At 42.3% G+C, this 21,910-nt stretch overlaps 2 protein-coding genes across 2 annotated transcripts; both read right to left on the reverse strand.

Moving 5' to 3' along the window:
• Window positions 1–1,465: 1,465 nt before the first annotated feature.
• On the reverse strand, window positions 1,466–16,835 carry mybbp1a (MYB binding protein (P160) 1a). The gene is made up of 27 exons (XM_076101776.1): window positions 16,614–16,835; window positions 15,032–15,127; window positions 14,800–14,883; window positions 14,646–14,720; window positions 14,397–14,504; window positions 14,017–14,207; window positions 13,713–13,880; window positions 13,410–13,527; window positions 12,811–13,100; window positions 12,610–12,720; window positions 12,399–12,524; window positions 12,017–12,223; window positions 11,705–11,813; window positions 11,492–11,579; window positions 10,802–10,956; window positions 10,390–10,494; window positions 9,980–10,153; window positions 9,543–9,716; window positions 9,252–9,409; window positions 8,868–9,002; window positions 6,381–6,471; window positions 5,598–5,729; window positions 5,449–5,517; window positions 5,242–5,355; window positions 3,171–3,272; window positions 2,940–3,064; window positions 1,466–2,093 (listed from the first exon to the last, which is right to left on the reverse strand). The coding sequence occupies exons 1-27, from the start codon at window positions 16,788–16,790 to the stop codon at window positions 1,724–1,726; spliced, it is 3,852 nt and encodes a 1,283-aa protein (XP_075957891.1). The 5' UTR covers window positions 16,791–16,835; the 3' UTR covers window positions 1,466–1,723.
• A 661-nt stretch (window positions 16,836–17,496) lies between these two features.
• Window positions 17,497–21,889, reverse strand: tbl2 (transducin beta like 2). Its single transcript, XM_076101566.1, has 7 exons — window positions 21,068–21,889; window positions 20,307–20,428; window positions 19,607–19,791; window positions 19,173–19,324; window positions 18,712–18,838; window positions 18,251–18,403; window positions 17,497–18,116 (listed from the first exon to the last, which is right to left on the reverse strand). Exons 1-7 carry the CDS (start codon window positions 21,192–21,194, stop codon window positions 17,657–17,659), a joined length of 1,326 nt encoding a protein of 441 aa, XP_075957681.1. The 5' UTR covers window positions 21,195–21,889; the 3' UTR covers window positions 17,497–17,656.
• Between the last annotated feature and the right edge of the window lie 21 nt (window positions 21,890–21,910).

Genomic DNA, 21,910 nt, shown 5'->3' on the forward strand with positions numbered 1-21,910 from the left:
ATGAAATGGCTCCTGCAGATACCCACCACTGAAGGTTCCTGAAGTGGAGAGGGGCTTTAAGATGAGATAAACTGATGGATGGGGCTGCCACCTACCTGGCACTCCTTTAGATTTATGGCAGCATGGCTTAATGTCCTATATAGTAATCCATTTGTGGTACACTGCATCATTTTTCTGACAGCTGAATTAGGGTTATGTGTGATTGCTCACCTTAGTTTATAGCACAAAGGCTTGCAACATCAAATCCTGTGCAGAGGCCTGTGATGTTCTTTCTAATAAGAATGTAATGTAATGGGGTTACATTTCTGTCAGTGCACACGTGACAAAAAAAAGGTGAATTCTGACATCAACCTCCCATATCTTTCAGTAAGGGTGTTTAGGTTTAGTCATGACAAAGAATAAACTTGGCAGGCTTAGAAAACCTGTTTTTTTTGTCAAATTACAATTTCTGGTTCACACCAATTAAAAAAACTAGACAAAAGAAAAGATCCTCACTTAAAGGAAAGGTTTGACTTTATTCTGAGTGACACAGACAGAGTTGGGAAATCAGACACATTGTAGGTTTTGATCTATTTATAGGACTTGCTGGTAATAACTAAAATATATATTTTTAAAAGTACAATAAAGTGAATCCTTTTAATCGAGTGGTATCATACTAAAGACTGAGCTACGGAGAATGATCAGCTGAATCTGCAGTTCCCCTCTGCTTTACAGAGCTTAATGGTAAGTTTCAGCTCATTGTTTATCTGTGCAGCCAACAACTTTACCGTTCTGGTAGTGTGTATAATATACTACCTGGTCAGCAGCCAACGGCAGAGAGACACAATTAGGGACGATAGCTGGAGAACAAAGTGGAGCGTTTAGCAGCTAAAGAGACAGATACGTCCCTCAGGAGTTTTTTGGTGGAGACCAAAACGGAGCTAAAAGAGAGATAGTATTGGACTTACATTCTTCAGGTGGACACAAAGACAACTCCTAAAGAATAATCCTGCTGCTCTGGAACAGCTGGATGTGGAATTAAGCAAGTGTGTTAAGAAGTGGTCTGTAAAAAGTATAGCAGGTTTGTAGATTCTATGGTCAACAAAAAATAGGTTTTCTTTACCCTGAAGCAGGTGGAACGTTTTATAACATACTTAGATTATGTTTAATGTGAATCCAAGGACATTTTTTCACCACAAAAAGATTTCATGGGAATCTGGGAGATATTCACAACCTGGAGACTGATTCTGGAATTTTTAGAGAAACTATAAAAATAAAATAAAATGTAATATTTCAACTTTTGTTTTTTATTCTGCCATCAACCTCAAACATTATAAGATAACCATATTATTCCCTTCAAACATATTACATGGTTTGAAGAAGTGATGATGAACCTAGTTGTTTTGTTTCACTCGTTTCTTTCTTTTTAATGTTGAATCACAAAGCTGATAGAAGTGTTTTGAAATGAGAACAAAGTTGTGATAAATTTCATGAAGAGAAATGAATTTATTGTGAAAGACTTTTTTTTCTCTAATCAATAGCAGACACTCATTAGAAAAATAATCCATCTAAATTCATGTCCCACACATCTTCCTTCAGTACTCAATATGTATAACAATACCTCATATTGAAACATACCAACATATTGTCCACACTGAACTGACAGCCAAGTAAATAGAAAAATGAATAGACGAAAACACAGGCTCTTTAAAAAGAAATCAACATTTAAATAGCAGTGTCCACTTTACATTTGCCCCCCTCCCTCTTTCTTCTGTTTGGGTTTCTTCTTCGTCTTCTTGGCCGTCTTGCTCTCAGACGTCGTCGTCTTGCTCTTCTTGGCCGGGTTGGGCTGAGAAGCCGCCGCGCCGTCGGCCGGTCGCTTCTGTTTTGTTTTCTTGTCATGTTTCTTTTTGGCTTGTCCTTTGTCTGCTCCCGCTCTGTATCTTGAGGTCGAGTTGTCTGCCTCTGCTGCTGCTGCCGCCGCCGCCGGCTCTAGAATCGGAATGTTGCGCTTTTTACGCTTCTTTGTTTCTGGCAGAAAACCTTTCTTCTTCTTGGGAAGTTGCGCTTGGTTGGCCTCCTTCTCAGGCTTCGTCTTTTCAACCTTTGGTTTTCTGTGAATGTGGACACATGCGAGGTCAACATGATGGCTTCAATACACAGATCACCTACTGAAGCCATCCACATTTTGTATGTATTGTAATATAAGTTAGGACAACCTGACAAGCCTGCACACCGTGACTTGTGAGAGAAATGGGATTTAATGCACGGACGCCTCAGGCGGAGCCAGCGTGCTAACTGTTTCTGCATAAGTCACAGTGTGCAGACTTTTCAAATTGTCTCATGTATTTTTTTATTTTAAGTTCAAGCACGTATCTTTAAAGTCCTGTTCAGTAAAGCATGTTAAATTAAATTAAATTGAGCTATGGTCCCAAAATTGTGTGACTGGGTAGGGAGGAAATCTGATTACTGATCTGCTGCATGGATCGGAATATCTTGTCTGGCTTTCTCTAATGTGTTTGTGTCCGGTCAGCCAGAGCATGGACCTATCAGCATCCTGTGAGGAGCTACTGCCAGCTATTGGCGTGGCTTAGGTGTGTGACGCGACACAAAGAGGCAACGGTTTGTTCAAAACAACAATGGCGGCTCCTGATGAGGTTAGGGTAGATGCTGTAAAAGAGATTGTATTTCTACAACGGCATATGGAGGCTTTTCTTGATGGAAACTGGCTTCTGTTGCTTGATTGACAGATGGTTCATCCAATCAGCTGCCAGGATTGTTTTTGAAAGTGACTGCTTTGCAACAAACTGTCTGGCAGGTCAGGTCGTGTATCTGAGGATCTTACAGAAACCTGACTATTACCTGCTTAACCTCATTTCTCCCACTGACCTGGTTTCTTATGTGCACATAAACACACACACACGAGAGTCCTCTCTCAAGCGCCCACCACAATAACTCACATGACTCCAAAGTGTTTCACCACGGCCCAGTAGTTGTCCTCCAGCTTGCCGGTCTTCTTGAAAGCGATGGTGCTGGTCAGGGACTGCAGGACCTTCTGAAGGGGCTCCAGGTCCACAGACAGCTTCTACAAAGAGCAGGCAGCAGAAGCAGAGACTTGAGTCTGGACCAAAACCACATCAACGCTGCCCTCTCTCAGGAGTTGACCATCACCCTCGCGGACCCACACCTACCTGCTGGTGAACGTGCTTGACCAGGAACTGACAGAGCTCCAGGGTTTTCACCACCTTCTCCTTCACCACCTTGCTCTCAGTTGGACCGACCTGCTGAAGACTCTGAGAGGAAAAGAGACACTGGGGTCAGACTTGCCTCCTCATCAACTGATCGAGTAATTGCCATCCACCTCTTATTTGACAGCTATGATGCAGTTTGACACATGGTTACAGTAATGGTTGCGAGTGTTTTAGACCCCTAGGCCACCACAATAAAAAGCGTTTTAACGTGAAGGCAGTGGTTGGTCTTCACTGATGAAATGGAAGTGTTGATAGGGTTTTTTCTCTGGTAAGCAAATGTTACCAAAATCTTTTGTGCAGCTGCTTACACTTCATGTTTAAGACCTTCTATTTAACAAACTGTAAACATTTAATAAATATTTCATTAACACTATAATGTAGTTGTTAAAGTTATGATCACATCCCTATTTTTGCAGACCTATTCATTCAGTTTAAACCCGGTATTTCTGCACATGAAGTTGCACATGAAGATCAGACTACATTAATATTTTGAGTATTATACAATTTGTAGAATTAGACTCCAGCGGGAGCTGCATAAATTTTGTTCCCCACTCGTGTGATCCAAACATTTCCAATAACTCCAAAGGGATGTTACATCTAAAAGTCAAAATGTAATAATTAAAAAAAAGACGTTCAATGAAACAATTTTTTAAATTTTCTTTTGCAGGGGCTATGACGACATGAACTATGACGACAGACAGTCGCTTAATTCGAAAACCTCAATAGAAGACATTAGGTAGAACCCTACTGCTTACAACTACATTACACCATTTTAAAGACCATTCATCAAATGTTTTACTATATTCATTAGGAATGTTAGACAGGGAGACTTAAAGTAAAGTTGTTAGTCATTTTGAAACATTACAGTTTATATTAAACAAAGCTCAGTAAAGTAGAGAAGCTCAGAAAACGAGGGCTGACATCTTGGAGTTAAAAACAGAAACTTATGGATCAGTTATGTCGTTTGGTGGATCTGTTTTTGTCTCAGAGGAAAGGGACTGAGACACAGAGGTGAGGTGGTTTGGTGAAGAATTGCAGAAGCATGAAATGATGAACTTGTTTACATCTCAGCTGTCCTGTGGACACCAGAGGTCAGCAGGTGCAGCTCTAATCATAGTTCATCACATTTCATAAACCTTCCAGAACAATATAATAAACCCCAACCCTCGAGACTAAAGGATGTTGTTCTGTAAACTGACAGTTCACTGACAGTGAAGAATTGATGGTGGTAGTTACAGCCTCATGTTATATTAGGCATAGAAAAATGACTTTTAATCAGTTCAGAGGTTTACAGAATTTAAATTGGGGAAAAGAGAGCGCTGGTATCTAATGGGTACTTGGTTATCAGCAGATACCCTGAGTTTGGGGATTGGAAATGATAATGGCGGAGAAACGTTGAAAACAGGGCTGTGTTTCTGAGAACATGAAAAGTTAACTTTATAGAGATACATGGTTCTCAAAGGACAGCAATGCTACAAACACAATGATTTTATTGAGGATTAAACTACCAAACAGTATAAACAAGAGTTCAAATTAGCAGTTGGTTTATTAATTATTAATGTTTTCTATTTCCAAATAACTTACATAACCTTTAAGCCTTTTGTTCATGTTCATGAAGAGTCGTGCAGTGTTTCCACTGCAGCTGGACTAAAAAAACACTTTGTTCAAGCTGTTGTAAGGTTGCTGTAATTCAGACATTAACAGAACAACTAATCACATTTCCTCACTTCCTGGGTGTATTTATTTGTATTAATTTATTTGACTGTGAATTAGAGTGCTTTATTATGCGCTTTATCTCTTAAAAGCCTGACCAGGGAGAAGGACTGTAAATTAGCTCCGGCTAGAAGTCCCGTACACACTGCATCAGTGCTAATGTTGCTCCTTGTCTGGATGTGTAAATAGGCAACTGTTTAACAAGTTTAATATAATTGTCAATTATACAAACCGATGCATCTCAGTGGTCACAGATGCAAAGTGTTGACCCCTGTGATGTTAAGCGGTGTTGACCTACCGCCGTCAGCTGACCTGCGACCGTCACACAGAGCTCCGTCCACGGAGCGCCGCTCAGCAGCTGCTGAACCTCCCTGCTCTGCATCGCCCGCAACACCAACACACATGCTTGGCCCTAAACACACACACACACACAATGTCCATCAACAGGAATGTACACATGAACTAAACAGCTGGAACTAAATGGAGGGAGGAGGGTCTCGTATACCTTTTGGTGAACTCGGCATCCAGATGTGATGTGCTGCACAATCGTATCCAACAGCTTCACACACAAAACCTGTCAATATAACACACCAGCTGCATTAGTTACAGCTTGTTCGACATGAACTAACTTCTGAGACGTGTCGCTGTACTCACAGGGAATCTGTTGAACAAGTCTGTGAACATCTGACCGGTCAGAGGGCTCTTCCTCCTGCCCATGAAGGAGCTCAGGGCGTCTCTGAAGATGGCGGAGACCCGGTCCACATCCACGTTGCCCATGAAACTCAACTGCACAAAACACATCAGGAGTCAGATTTTCTTTGCGACATGTGAATGTAAGCAAGTTGTTTTCAGAGGAGGAAACGTGTAACTCTGGAAATATGTGTGAGATAACTGAACAGAGGGGACTTTTGGGAACTCTTTTTGACAGATTTAGGCTGCAAGTAATAATTATTTGCATTAATTTTCTTGTTTGGTCCATAAAATGTCCATCATGATTTCCTAGAGCCCAAGGTGACGTCTTCAAATCTCAAATTTTGTCCAATCAACAGTGCTAAATCCAAAGATGTTCAGTTTACCATCACTTAGACAACTTAAATGTGAGCATTTGCTGATTTTCTAAGAAGCTGTAACTTAAAAAATGACTTCATACGAACTGTTGCTAAACAAAGCAAACAGGGAATCTTTGAGGGAGAAACTCTGGGTAAAAGGGGGACAAGTTATCCAGGACTGACCCACTTCCTGACCCAATAAATGCCTCCAAGAGACTTTTTCTGGTGCAAAGCTGGACATAATACGAGATGTTAACGCAACGGTAACAATTAAAACTACTATCCAGTGACCTAAACACAGCAGCACCCCACTAAAAGGTGGTTTAGACGAGTGAAATCAAGCGGTGAACGAATGAGGTAACAAATGAATCAGTGTGCGTGAACATACGTCATTTGCTGCAGCCCCGTCGGCGGTCTGCTCCTCTTTGGCTTCAGTGGGCGGAGGTCCTCGCAGCACTTTCACCACGTACAGAGATGCACTGAGAGGACAGTTTAACATCAGTAAAACACAAATTATGTGTACAGCCTGGAGACTCTTGAATCAATGTACACTATCCTACTCTATATTTCTGAATGGTCTTCTATGCTTATGTTGAGAGCCCTCTTAATAAATAGATGTGATTTTTTGGGTTTTGCACATGCAGAACAAAACACTAAGATGGTTCAATCAGAGTGACAATTGAAAGGGCAGAAAGAGACAACATTGGGTATCTTTGTACATTTTGGGAGAGGTAGAGTGTGTACACATAAACAATGAAAAATATGCCGTGGGGGGGGGGGGAGGGGACTTGAGAGAGAATGTAATAGAGGTCGATGAGGCTTGCTTTTTTTATTTACAAGCAGGTATTAAAATGTCAAGCATGTATTCATCTGGACGCCTTGCTTGGAAATCAATTTTTCCTTAAAAAAAAAAAAAAGTGGAATATTACAGGGGCAGGTCAGTGTTAAGTATGCTTTTTAATGCGTTGTGAAACTCTGCCCAGAAAGGTTTAATAACCGGACAGCAAAATATATGCCAGTAAATTGCTTTCTGAATCACACACCGTCCCACATGTGGCCTCCCCTCCAGCAAAATGTGCTTTCTGCTTTGGTGTAATAAATAAAATCATACTCAAAGTCCCGTCACACTTGAGAGCTGGTGCATTTCCACTGCAATACACACAAGTAACCAGTCCTCATTTGATATTGAGAGGTTACCTTCTCTTTCCCATTGTTCTTCAACATGCTCTGCAGGTTTTGTCACGAGGCCTTTGTAGAATCTAGAGATAACACCCTTATTTGAAACATTTTGGTAAGCACCGAAAAATATTGTTAGTATTGGATCATCAAGGTCTTCTATTTCTAATGTTATGTCGAAATGATTGCGTATCTGGAGGCATCTATTTTTCAAGACGATAAGTCCTCTTAAGCACGACGCCCCCAAATTTGGGGGCTCTCGGGCTCAGAACCCCTGAAAATCATGTGCGGAAAATAGCCTGATTGTTCGCCAGTATTGTGGATTGGCCCAGTTTTTTTTCCGGATGAAACAGCAACGTATGGGCAACACTATCATATAAGTCACTACTTACACACTCCAAACACAACTATAGGCTACTAATATAAGCATCTATAAATCGTGGCATAAAAGCATGAAATCCTGGCCAGAAATCGCCGTTATGAGTACCGCAAATCAATGTTTGCACCCTGATGCTAGCAGCTACCAAGCCATGCAATGCATTTAATAGCATTAGCACTCGTGGCCGAACACGTAACTGACTTCGGTTTTTCGCTCCGTGGGAGCACTGGACAGCTGTGAGTGGTCAAACGTACCTTCGTACTGCCCTCCGCCGAAAAAAATCGTAGGTATGTGGCCAAGTTTTATGAAAAATGAGGACAATAACGTCGCAGATTATCCGTTTCAAAGCTGGGGTCATTGTTGCCAACTGCATCCTGTTTACTTCCGAGCTGTTTCCAGAATAAGAGCTGTCAATCCAGCATGGGCGAGCAGTCAGACTTCCTGCGAGCGGAAATTTACGCCCGGGGACACGCGGCACTTCTTGCAACTTTACTGGTTGAAACTTCTGTCAATCAACACCAAATTCGACACAGGCCTCCCTGAGACTCTGACGCGTCGAAGGAGGGCTTATTTACTGAAATCGACCGAGGATAGGCTGAGATACAGCGCCATACACACACATGAACTGAGAAAATCCTATAGATGACAGCCAAAACAGGCTCTGATGATGTTAGGAATTTCAAAATGATTCCTAACAGCTGTATTTGGATGTATTGAATAATATGAGTGATAAAAAAAGTGAAATATATAGTTATATAGTATATAAAAGTACAATGTAAGAGCTGCAACAGCTGGTTTGAAAATGATGACCTCGCTTGACCGCTCTCTACTAAAGCCTCTTATTCTTCACTTTATTCCACTTTAACCTTTATTCAGCAACTGCTGATCGGTTGTGCTATGATTTGGGAGAGTTTTTAGGGAGATAATAATATGCATTATTTCAACAACCTTTTATCAATAAAAGTGCTTTTTTTTCAGGCGAACCTGATTATTTTCAATTTTAGCTGTTTAATGTCTTCATTTACTATATTAACCAGCAACATATACACAATATTACCCATCTGAACAATCTCACAAGTGTTGTGATCTGATTATATCAACAAAAATTATTAAAATAGACCTTGTAGTTACAGAACTATGGTCACTTTTGTAGGGCTATGCCATTTTCGAGCAGAGACCTACAAATAGGGTCCGAGCTTAAGAGGTTTTAATTGTCTCTTTTCTGGAAGGGAATAGAAAGTTATAACTTTTGGGATCCTGGATTTAAATCTCTGATCTATTTCATTTGGCTGGACCGGTCATTAAAACAGTAAGTTGTACCTGAAGTAGTAGAGGCAGACTGAGGAGTCGGACAGTTTCTGGGTTTTAGTCATCAGTTTTTCCAGCAGGTCGTGGAGCTCCCCCTGTCTGTCACTGGCGGTCCTGCAGTAAACCTTGGACCTACACAGCTGGTTCCTGAAAAAAATAAAATACAAAACCTCACATTAATTTTGATTATATTTAGAAGTAACTGCCAGCGAAGGAGGCTTTGTGGCCATGTTGCCAGTGGGAGATATTGTCACCTCCTCAAATTCCCGATATCTCAGAATCACAACTCAGAGGCTGAAGTGCAGATTTGGCAGAGAATAGACAAAAAGAAAAAGAATGGGGGGGGGGGGGGGGGGGGAAATTAAATGAGTGATAGACACAGCTGACATGCGTTACCTGAAAATATCTGCAGCTCGGCGGAGGAAGTCCTGCTCCTGCTGGTCGCTGTCGGAGCTCATTCCTCTGTCGATGATGTTGAGCAGAGGCTCCACCAAACCCAGGACGAGCGGACTGCCAGCCTGCCGGGCCACGAACACTTCAACCAGGTCCAAAACCTACAACAAGCCAAACAGGTGAGGGAGGTACAGCTTTGGGGCTGGTGGAACGTGAAGTCTTCTTATCGGACTCTGGGTGAGACCAGAAAACAAGTATATTTTCCAAAGTGTTTACAAGTCCTGGATGCGTTACCTTGATCTTAAAGTCTCGGACCAGCATCTTCTCTTTGTGTATTTTTGTCTTTTCATCCTTCTTGGCCTGGGTCTTTTTCTTCTGCTCCGAGAACAGCGCCGACAGGCCCTTATCCAGCTCAATCATGGCGTCATCGTCCAGATCTTCGTCACTGCTGCCGTCGTCCTCTGTGGCCTAAATGTGCGGGACGACGGAGGACTTTAACACAATGTACACCGGGATCTGACACACGCTGTTCTGTTTACCTCATTTAAAATCAACTCTACATAAGAGACACGGATAAGATTTATTTAATTGATCAGTGTTACAATATCAAACAACAAAATATATACAAGCAGCTGCAGTAAATGGTGCTCAGTTCAATTGATGACATGCTGCCCTGAAACATATGTGGCATATCACAGAATCCACATGGCGACCACGCCTTAAAAACCCACCAGAGCATTCTGCTGCTGCAAGACCTTCATCAGCTCCAGACGGAAATTTTGGTCCACCTCTCCCACTTCCAGCTCCCCCTCTTCCTCCTCGTCCTCCTCCTCGTCTTCCTCCTCCTCTTCCATTGCTTCACCATCTTCATCAGAGTCATCATCTGATCCATCAGACTTGTCGTCCTATCAGAGCCATAACCGCACATTTTAGGATAGCAAACGTGTTTTCTAAATTAGTACAAAAATCAAAGTGTAACAGTAAAGACGCATTTACTAAGTGGACTGAGTAAATAAAAAAATCAATCATAATACCATACAAGACATGAGACTATAAGATGATGTTATTGACAAGATGACAAAAGAAAACTTGAAGTAATCTTTGTTTTAACAGGTTGTGAAGAAGCAAGAGAGGAACTGACCATCTCCTCATCATCTTCTTCATTTGCGTTCTTCTTCTGGGCTTTGTCGTCGTCAGTGACGAATAGAGCACCGTCCTCCTCGTCATCCTTCTCTGGGTCCAGGACCTAAACAGAGCCCAGACACACATCATTACAATCACTCAACAAGCTTCCAGTGTCGGCAAACAAGAGATCTGCCCATCTGTCCGTCTAATGACAGTGATCTGGTCCAGTTCGTAGTGGCAGCACGATGACAGCCTGTTTGTACAAGAGACCTGCCGCTAGTGATGAAGGCCAGAAGATGTGGCTGAAAGCTCCAGAAAAATACAGTAATTTCACCTTGTGATCAGGTCGATTTCTTAATGACACAACATCATGTTTGTACAAAACAATCTTCCAAAAAAGAGGTGTTGAGCTCATATGCGTTACTTACCTCTAAGATGCCGGTGAGGGCCGCTGCAGTGACATGGGGGCAGATGGAGGAGAAGACCGCTTTGCAGACCTGTCTGATATGTCGGCTCGCCTGGCTCAGCAAGGACAACAGGATTTCCACCATCACCTCCACCCACGCGGGCCCCTCCTCCTGCGCTGTGGCAGCACCAAAAGAAAAAGCAAACCCACATTCATACACCACAAAGCAGTATTCAGGATTTTACTCTGGCCACTTTGGGGCAGAGGAACAAGCTATAAACTAGTGGTGGAATGTAATGAAGTACACAGTAACTCATTAAGATATGCATTACAAAACATATGTGAGAGTGGACCACAACAGTGAGCTGAAACATGCTAAAATGCTCTGTATGTAGAGCTGAGGAGAAACTGCAGTCAGGTGGGTTTGTCAATGGGTGGGAGTTTCTTCCACACTTAGGTCATATTTTAACACCTGAGGCAGCTTGATTTTTACTGAATGAAGATTTCTTTCAAACATAACAAGGAAATTGTACCATGCAATCTAAAGCTGCTTTAAATCCAAACGGAAGCAAAGACTTGCATCTCAGTTAGTGGAGATGGCCTGCTCGTCTCTTCTGCAAACTCGTTTTGTGACTTAGGTCGTTAATAAGAAATCCTGTACATTAAAATGTGAAAGGCAGCTGCTGCATCTTTGTCGTGCATGAGGCCTCACCTTGTTTCTTCTTCTTGGCCTTCTTCTCCTGAGCCATGTCCACGCAGCTCTGCAGGTCCTTCATGATGTCCAGCAGCTCTTCTGGGGCCTTCCAGGAGAAAGTTTTTGTGTGAGCGGACGGTGTTTTGTTGCTCGGAAATTACCAACAGTACATCATTAAGGCTGCAATAACAACAGTACTACTATAGTCACGGCTCTGGTGGTATGCCGTACCTTGAAGAGGTGCATGCCGACCAACAGGAAGACCTGCTGGAACGCGCCGCTCTCAGCAGTCGGGCCTTTCTTTGCTTTTTTCTTCAGGTTTTCCACCGACTCTAGCATGCTGCAAGAACACACATCAAACACGTTACTCTCTGACGTAGCACTGAACAGACATTACTTTAATGTTATATAGAAATGATGGCCCAAAGTACGAAAATAAAATCCAAGTTATAATAAACTCCCTTTAAACCCGTGTGACTACATTCATGCGGTATTGTGGAACAATCGAGCTGTATCCTGTTGTCTTGTATATTGTTGTCCTACCTGTCCCAGGCCTGTCTCTGCTCAGGGCTGAAGGGCTGGCTGCTCTGGGCGAATTTCGGCTGGCTAAGCAGCAGTTGAGTGTACTGGACCAGGTGGTAGATCCACATGGTGCCGTCGGCTGTGACGCCCAGCATGCGCTTTTGGTTGACTGCCGCGCCTTCGGCCGGGTCCTCGCATGGAGGCAGGTGGTGCATGGACAGGAGGAGTCTGGAGGAGGGCGGACAGACACAAAGTCAGTGATGCAGCAGTGACACCGCAAGTCACATGGACAGCCTTTTTTGGACAAAACAGGGTTCCAAGGGAACTCTTGACATGACACTTTTGTCATTATTCATAAGATGTGGTCGATTTGCAGTCTAATACATATGATTTAATCTCTCACCCAAAGAAAGAATTGACGAGCACTCCTCTGGTTTTATCATCCAGTGGGACAGACAGCGTCCCCATCGTCTCTCCGATTTTGGGCGAGGCCTTCTTGGCGCTGAAGAACGCGTGGAAAAAGACAAATCTGGAAAAGAAACAACACCAGCTGATGGCCTTCTCTTCATCCAACCTTGAGACCTTGACTTTGCTCAAATAGTGGCAAGTCTCACCTGGCCACACCCATGATGAGATCCTCCTGCTTCTTCACTTGGTGGTTGTCAATGATCGAGCAGAGCCGAGAAACGATCCACCTCCTCAGGTGGAATATGGAGTTCTCCTTCCTGAAGGAAGGAAAATCAGCAGTTACGTCCAGTTTCCATCCGGACGGACGAACACGCCGCTAAACAACACAACAAGCCGTGTACACTTACTGTTCCTTTCCTTCCTTATTGTCCTTCTGCTTGCGAGTGCTGAAGTCCAGCAGCTTGTCCAGCTGAGGCTGCAGGAACATGTTCTTCAGCCACTCCACGTACGGCTGCACAGCCTCGGGCTGAAGGTGCTGCACCACCCTCCACACCGACGGCACCACTGGGCAGCCCTTGTGGGACAGCGAGGAGAAGCCCACCATCACTGCCAGCTGTTTGTCGGCATCCTGACAGCCCTCCAAGAAGTCCGACACGTAGGTGTCCATCTCTGGGGCCAGCTTGAAGCGGTCCGGTTTCTGGGAGGGAAAAATGATAGGACGAGATTCATATTAGTCATCAGTTCACACTTTATGGTGGACTTTGTGTCATATTTACCACCTGCTCCAGTTTCTCCTTTCAACAAAAATAATGGGTTCATACTCTATTATTATACTAATTAAGAGTATAATTAAAGTACACCTGATCAATATTAGGCTACCATCGACAAAACATATTTTTACATTAAAAGACATCCTGTGAAGGGAAGGTTGCAAGACTTTTAATTGGGGTTGTCGCGGTGAAGGAATGTCCCCCACAGTAAAAATTTACAAGTGAAATGTATTTACCTGAGAAGACATTACATGCTCCCCGTAGTGTATCATCACCTCTCCAGACATCACCTCCTTCAGCTGGGCTGCCGACAGAAGAGGCAGGGCGCTGCCCAGCAGACGGAAGCTCAGGTAACTGGACAACAACAAGGTACATGTTAGAAGAATGTAGTTCTGAAGTGGGCCTAGGACCGGACAATAAGACATATAACGTGCAGACATGTTAAGGGAAACACAGGCAGCAGGTTCTCTCTGTAGTAGAGAAATGCCCACAGTTCTGGATGTTAGGATCAATGTTTCTTAGTCTCTTGCTGCACTCACTGAGTGGGCCCCGGCTGCTCCTTTAGCATGCCGTTGACGATGGCGTTATTCCAGAAGAGCTGGAAGCTGTTTTCCTTCAGAGAGAGCTTCAGGAGGTCCAGGACCACCGCCGGGAGGACGCACTCCTTCTTCACCGAGCGGGCCGCCATCTTCAACACCTCTGTCAACCTGCCAGACAACATCGTACATTGCTTAGATTTTCCACAGCACGTGTAGTACGGGAAACTGGGGCATACATTTTGTTTTAAGTTATACATAAAACACGGCACTAACGGGGAAAAAAACCCAATCACAGTGTTCTTACTTGGGGATGTTGTCAGCGTTGATGATGGTCGAGGAGCCCAGCAGCTTCTTGAGTTTCTTGGGTTTGAGTGTTTGCGGAAAGCGCTGCAGCGCTACCAGCAGCAGCTGCAGCTGCTCCGGAGTACTGAAGGCGGATGCCAGGTCAGTTTGCAGGGCGCTCAGCAAGACCTCCTCAAACACCTCCTCTGGGATCTGACGGGCCGGACATACATATTAGTTTGCAGAAATGAATAACCAAACCACAGGAAGAGAAAATAGGTAGGTCAAGCAGAGGCATCAGTATTAAGTTTCATAACCCATTTAAAAGTTCCTCGTAGTGACAGTAAAAGATCAAATCTAAACCCTGTATCAATAAAGGTGCGACTGAGCAGCAGTGGTCACCTCATTGAGGATGTCCGTCATGGTCTTGGTGGGCAGGTCCTTCAGGTGTTGTCTGTGTTGGCTGAGGCTCTGCAGAAGCTGCACACATCCCAACACCACCTGCGGCTCCTGCAGGAACACAAAGACAAGAGGTCAGAGACCGCAGCAACCTTCACACGCAGCAGAGTCTGCAGCTCTAGATGAACTGTTCCACAAAACATGTAGGTTCAGGCATGATCTCTCGCTTTCCATCCTGGTGAGACTACTTACTTTAGAGATGCGGCCGGACTGATGAATGGCGAGGACGCCGAACAAGTTTCCAAACATTGCATTTCTGATAAGTTTCTGAAAAAACAAAGAGAAGACGTAAAGAGCCCGTTCATGAAGCTTTTGGAGCCCACGGAGTAAACATTAAAACACTCACCTTTTTCACTGTCAGCAAATTGTGCTTTACTTTGATTTTGTCGAGTACACTCTGCAAAGAGACGCCTTCAAATGCACACAAGACCTGAAAAACAAAACCTCATGTCATGCTAGGCCAATAAATGTCCATTACTTCCTGCTTTAAGCATCACTTGTGGTTTGCAGCTCAGTATCCACTGCAAAGCCTTTTGGGTAGATCACTTAAACTGGTTTCGGTAGTCGTCTCCACTCACCTGTCCCAGAGCCAGGCTGAATCCAGGTCTCGCAGCCTCTCGTGTGTGAGCCAGTCCATCCACCAGCCTTTTAACGCTGTATTCCAACTCATCCGCCTGCAGCGCACATATAACAACACGCCAGGATTTTTATTTTGGGCACACTTATTATAACTCTGCATATATTTTATAACAGAGTTTCAGAAAAGGGTTCAGATAGTTTATAGAATAATTTACTTGTATATTTCTATTTTTTGCTACTTTAACATTTAAACTACATTACATTGCAGAGGGAAATGTCGTACTTGTTACTCCAATAGTTATATTTTACTTTTAAATAAATGAATATGATATAAAGTAGTACTGTACTACTAATCAACCCAGTAGAATAATCTAAAATTGGATCGACAATGACAAACTACAACATTAAAATACTCTCATGTGTATTTGTGAGGGATACAATGGGATAATATAATAATATAATCAATATATTAATATAACAATAATATACCAGTCATAGTATTGTGGTGGAATGTGACCCAATACATTTACTCAAGTACAATTATGAAGTACTTTTTCTACTCCACCACATCTCAGAGACAAATATTGCACTTTTTACTTTACCACATTTACTTGATTCATGAGTTAGTTCTCATATTCTGATTATTAATACAAAACATAAATCAACGAAGAAATGATAACATGTTATTATACATTAAATTACTCAACAGTATGTCAAGTAATTCAAATGAGCTCCATCTTTACCAGCTGCAACATGTGTGCACCAATAATTACAATCCATAATATATATACACACACATATATATATATATATATATACACACACATATATATATACACACATATATATATATATACACACATATATATATATATACACACATATATATATATACATATATATATATATATATATATATATATATATATATATATATACACACATATATATATATATATACATATATATATATATATATATATATATATATATATACACACATATATATATATACATACATATATATATATATATATATATATATATATACATATATATATATATATACATACATATATATATATACATACATATATATATATATATACATATATATATATATATATATATATATATATATATATATATATATATATATATACATACATATATATATATATATACATATATATATATATATACACATATATATATATATATATATATATATATATATATACACATATATATATATATATATATATATATATATATATATATATATATATCAAATTCAGGAATTAGCCAATCTGCATAATGAGTAAAGTTACTTTTCTTCTGGTACATTTAGTATATATATATAGTATAGTATAGTATATGGTAATGCTAGTACTTTTATAGTTTTTACCTAGTAAGAAACTGAATGCAGGACTTGTAACGGAGTATTTCTACACGGTGTTATAACTACTTTTAGGAGAGTAGTTACAACTGTAAGTACTACTAACTACTACTGTTACTATCCTAACTTCAGAGGATGGCCACGCTGGGTTCACGCTCCTCAGTGGCAGTGATCTGCCTCACCTTGTTGTTGGTTTTCAGGTACTGAATGAGGTTTTCCACCGCCTTGAGTCGGACCTCCTGGTCCGGTTTGGCCAAGTCCCAGAAGAAGTCGAGGAAGACGCGGTTCTGTTGCAGGATTCCGGTCGGCTTGACCGGCTCCGGTACTGTCACGGAGAGCACCGCCATCTCTACAGACATATCCTCACAGCACCACAACGTCTGTACATGCTGCTGCAGCAGGAAAACACGTGTGTCTCACCTCGAGGCTACCACTTCCGGGTCAACCCATTTTTTTTCACACAAAACTTTATTGAACAATGCAAAACAGAGTTACAAAAAATTCGAACATAAAAGTAATGATGAAACAACACTACTACTACTACTACTACTACTACTAATAGAGTAAAAGTAGAAATACCAGTTGAATTGAATTAGATTTGTAGTGCTTAATGCTGATGCAAGTTGCGGTTTCTTTAAAGTCTGTTACTTATTTCTTTAATGTAAAATTTCTTATATTGTTAAGTCTTCCGTCTTTTTTTGCTTTATGTTGCCATCTTGGCCAAGACTCCTTTGTTAAAGAGATATTAATTCTCAAAAGGGAATATTTTGGAAAAATAAAGGTTAAAAATAAAATAAAGTTTCCACATCATACCTGTGTAAGTTGTGGTGATGTAATGATTGAGCTGAGCACGGAGAAACTTTCAGCAGATTAAAGTGAAAACAGTGTTCTTGTGCCAAACATCCCTCTGCACAGTGAAGCGCAGACATCAAAGTAAATGAACACTAGGCCAAACACATTTGAGTGGAGTCAGACTTTAAAGTTGCAGAAGGCAAATACAAAAAACAGACACAGCAGAGAACACACTTATTGGAACTGAAACGGGACAAAAAGCCTGAACAACAATTTTATTTTTCCATAAAAAGATCTTTATTAAAACAGCATGCAAATTCCATTATTCCCAGACCAGATCATTGAGTGGCAGAGGGTGAGTTGAGGTTGCAAAAAAGAAGAGCAGTCAGAGTCAGACAGGATCACGATCAGAGAGCAGTTTCTTGGGTCTCTTCTAGTCGAGCGGAGCAGCCAGCACAGTGTCCAGGGATCTCTGAGCCTCGCTGATCTGCTGCTGCAGTCTCTGCTTCATGGCCTCGTTCTGGGCCTTCTTCAGCATGTCCTGCATGTCTCTGATGGCCGCCCGGTAGCCCGGGGCGTTGTGAAACACTCGGATGGCCTTGTCGCCGCTGCACGCCAAGAAGCGCCCGTTAATGTCAAATCTCAGGTCGTTGATCTCCTCGCTGTGGACGCCGTGCAGCTCCTCCTCCAGCTGGCCGGTGGCGGCGCTGTACATGGCCACGTTGCAGCCGTCGCTGACGGCCACCACCCGTCCGTCCGGAGACAAGGCCACCCGGCTGCCTTCGGAGGACACACAGGGGACCGTCCTCAGGAGGTAGGGGTCCTGCTGCTTTTTGTACTCCACGTCCGTGTCCCACAGCTTCCACGTACCGTCTTTGGAGACGGTCACCATTCTGATCAATAAAAGGAAGGAATACACGTTGTATATTAAAAACAAGAGATGCTGAGAATGGAGATTCTTTGATTTAGAGATGGCTTCTATGAGCCATCTCTGGCTTTGTATCATCATCAGAAACACCTTCGTTACCTGCTAGAGTCGTTGGAGAAGGCGAATGCGTGAACTCCTGCAGAGTGGCCCTTCAGGTCAAACGCTCGCGCCACCTCTTTGAACTCTCCGCCCTTCCCGAAGCAAACCTCCCACACCTTCACGTCAGGAGTGAAGCCACAAGACGCTACGAACCTGAGAGCACAGAGACGCACACACATTACATCTCCACACAAGTCACATATGTAACCACACCCAGCAGTGATGTCACAGGGTCCTGGAGTACACCTGTGTATCACTGCAGCAAGGTGAGACGTTAAAGGACAGAAACAACCAAAAAGGTGTTTAGTCGAGCTTTAAAATAGATTTGAACGCATGCCAAGGCCGAGCTCGAGCCGACATTAGGTCAGACTATTGTGTTGGCACCAATAACAGCTTCAGAGAGTTCTCTTCCCTTAAAGTATCATTTTGTAGAGATCTGTTTTGAGCGGGGAGGGACTGACCTGCCACACGGGGAGACGGCAGCATAAGAGTTGGTTATCTGGTTGGTGTTGATGGAGGCCAGTACGTCTCCTTTCAGGTCCCAGATGTGGATGCTGGTGTCGATGGAGGCGCTCATTATGAACTTGCCTGCAGAGAACAAGCACAGAATCAGGTTATGTCTGCACCACAAGTGTTTCAGACTGGTGACAAACCACCTATGAAACTCTAAGGATGTTGAAAACATCTTTCATCACACAACTTCATTTTAAAGAGATTTCTTTCAGCAGTAATTCTGCACTTGTGAAACGGTTTCAGTACCCTGTTGGAAAGGGCCGTCTGACAGCAAGGTAAAGTGGTGAAAATATGTTAAGTACAGCGTACACTTTAACAGATATTGATGTTTTTAGGTGAACCTTCTGTTGAGGTGCTGTCACAAAATCCCCAAAATCCGATCTATCCCTTTTAGACAGTTTGTGTGTACCTGTCTCTGCAATGCCGATGTTGAGGATGGGGGCCTTGTGCTTCTGTGGGAAGTCCTCAGAAGCAGCTTTGAAGGACAAAGTGCCGTCCTCCTTTTTGACCATTTTAATGATTCGGATGGTGTCTCCATTGGCCAACCAGGTGATAAACGCCCTGCAGTGAAGGAGGTGGTGGGATTAACATGCGTCTGTATCCAAAAATGACCTCAAGTTGAACCAACGCAGACTTCTGATCTGGTTATATACTTTACTAGTGTCTATTAAAACACAGTCTGCATTTGAATATTGCAGGCCAACACACAAAATCCTGATTTAGAGAGTAGTTGTCAAGAGTTTGTAAGAAATAATCCCTTTTTAAAAAGTTTAAAGGTAGATAGGGAACGCTTTAAGTCAAGGAGGGTTTGCACAAGTACAGTAAGAGAGAGGGGGGGGAGACCTGGAGTCTGGGCTGAAGCGGACTAGTGTTGCGTAATCCAGATCCACATTGGCCCTCAGGCACTTGTGTTCCCGATCCAGGAAGTCTTTGGTGCTCCAGATGCGGACGGTGCGGTCGTCTGCGCACGACGCCAGGTACTTCCCGTTACTGCTGAAATCCAGGCACGTCACGTTCGCACTGTGGCTCTGAAGAGTACACGAACACAAACACACACACGATTTAAATGCATCACAAATATAGTTGCCAGTTTATTCGGCCTATCTAAATAAAATGAATGCATTTGATTACATTACAATTTTATTTTCATTAGAAATGCACAGATTGATCGGCCCCCTGTTTAACATATACGATTTTTTGACAGTCAAATTTACACAGTTCAGCCACACACACACACACACACACACACACACACACACACACACACACACACACACAATGACGTCGGTGTGGACTGTGAAAGTTCTTCAGCGTGAGTGAACACATAAAGCTCACATTTTTTTAATAAAAGCATGTTAGATAGAGTGGGATATACTGCAATTAATTTTCAGTTGGATTATATTTTTCCAGTAACATGGTAGATTTGTTTGAGTGAGAGAAGGTCCTGTAACTTGGTGCAGTTTTGGAGACACACAGCGTGTGTGTGTCTGTGTCTTACAGCGTGTGTGTGTGTCTTACAGAGTCATCGTGTGCTCCAGTTTACCTTCAGTGAGGCTGCCAACAGCTGATGACTAAAAGTGTGCTGTGAAGCTTTATCCTTACGGCTGCGCTGCTTCTCCTGCTTTGGTTTCTTGGATGCAGGAACCTTCGCTACGCTGCCTACAGCTAAAAGACAAAAATAACGGGGTGAGGTGACATAGCGATGACATGGATTTTGTAGCATCTGGTAACAGACAACAAACCTCTGAAGTAGTAATAATGACATCAGACACTAAAATGTTTAATTATTTTGCTGCACACTTTATATCCCGATTCCAATAATTTCAACGCTAGACTATCCGTCTGTTTCTATATTAAAGTCTGAAAATATTTGATATTTGTGTCTTTCAATAGTCATTCAGGTTGAACCATTGTACAAAACAAACCCTTCATAGAAAACAACATCCATTTGTAAAGGGTACTTTCTCCAACCTCGAAGACAATCCTAATTAAATTCCCATTTATGTTAACATAATTAATAGTCAATGACCAGACTAAAGAGCAGACATCCCATTGGTCCGTCAGTGAAACCTTCGCCGATTGGTCCATCACTTAAAGTTGCGTTAGTTTCTTGCTTCGTGAGTACGCGTGTTGGCGTGAACGAGCAGGTGACGTTACACCACCTAGTGTTCACGCTCGTTATGAATGAATGAATGCACGTGCGTGCGTCAAGTTGTCAAAGACCACAGGAACAGTGAGAGTCAGAGTTGGTGACTCACCACTCCGGCTAGAGTTACGTTAGCTAACGTTCAGAATGTCTCTTACCGGCAAATTCCGCCGCCTGCTCTATTTCCTCTCTTATTTCTTCTTTCCGTCTGCCCACCGCTAATGCCACCAGAATAATCAGTGCACCCAGTAACAGAGTCACGGCGAACAGTGCGGCTACTTCCATGTCTAAAGTTTTATGCCACGTACTTTAAAACTGCTAACGTCTTACTTGGCTACTATTCGCAACTGAGGGTACTGCGCCTGCGTCGATAGCTGCTTGTTTTCTTCTTCGTCGGTTTAAATGTTTAACGGCAAAAAACGAGATAGCCGCCTTTAGCGCCACTTAACGGACGGGAGGCTTGGAGCTCTGCACAAGCAGAAAACAAAACTTTATCTTTGCTCAACCTGTTTCTTTAACAATGATGGGTGGTGTACTTTTAATAGGTACATATATCTACCAGGATGTAGCAGTACCTAATAGATTGAACGCCAACCTATATTCTGTAATTAGACTGCTGTCAGTCAGCTACTTGCAATGTTAGCCTTAGTCATCTTCAAATTCTATTTAATATTATCCATAGTCAATTATTTTTTCAGTTTTTACTTGATTACCTTACATTTGCAATAACTGCACTGTTAATCACTTCACATTTTCATTACCTCAAACTATTAGTCTATCAGAAAACAAAACATAATTATTCTTTAAGTTTATTAATGGCATTTTAAAGTCTAAGTTTGACTTTATTTGTATAACAGACATATTGCACTTCTACTGGTTTGTATTGAACAGTAATAAAACTATGAAGATCTCTTGTATACCAACTATAAAAAAACTGTATACTGCTAATATTAGTATGTAGTATGGTTGGTAAGTATACGAGTCACATGAAGTCATCATGG

Source organism: Anarhichas minor, unplaced genomic scaffold (genome assembly GCF_050575085.1).
Source record: "Anarhichas minor isolate MPS153535 unplaced genomic scaffold, ASM5057508v1 ptg000027l, whole genome shotgun sequence".
In the NCBI taxonomy this organism is placed as follows: Eukaryota; Metazoa; Chordata; class Actinopteri; order Perciformes; family Anarhichadidae; genus Anarhichas; species Anarhichas minor.

Bases quoted from the DNA above. Each gene is read 5' to 3' on its own strand.
- mybbp1a (XM_076101776.1), bottom strand. From the start codon at position 16,790: ATGTCTGTAGAGATGGCGGTGCTCTCCGTGACAGTACCGGAGCCGGTC. The intron at 11,580-11,704 runs GTACGGCATACC...TTCTCCTGGAAG, and splicing joins TCGGCATGCACCTCTTCAAG to GCCCCAGAAGAGCTGCTGGA. The intron at 3,065-3,170 runs GTAGGTGTGGGT...TGCTCTTTGTAG, and splicing joins TCAAGCACGTTCACCAGCAG to AAGCTGTCTGTGGACCTGGA.
- tbl2 (XM_076101566.1), bottom strand. From the start codon at position 21,194: ATGGAAGTAGCCGCACTGTTCGCCGTGACTCTGTTACTGGGTGCACTG. The intron at 19,792-20,306 runs GTAAACTGGAGC...TGTACTCTTCAG, and splicing joins TGTTGGCAGCCTCACTGAAG to AGCCACAGTGCGAACGTGAC. The intron at 19,325-19,606 runs GTCTCCCCCCCC...CCTTCACTGCAG, and splicing joins CGCTTCAGCCCAGACTCCAG to GGCGTTTATCACCTGGTTGG.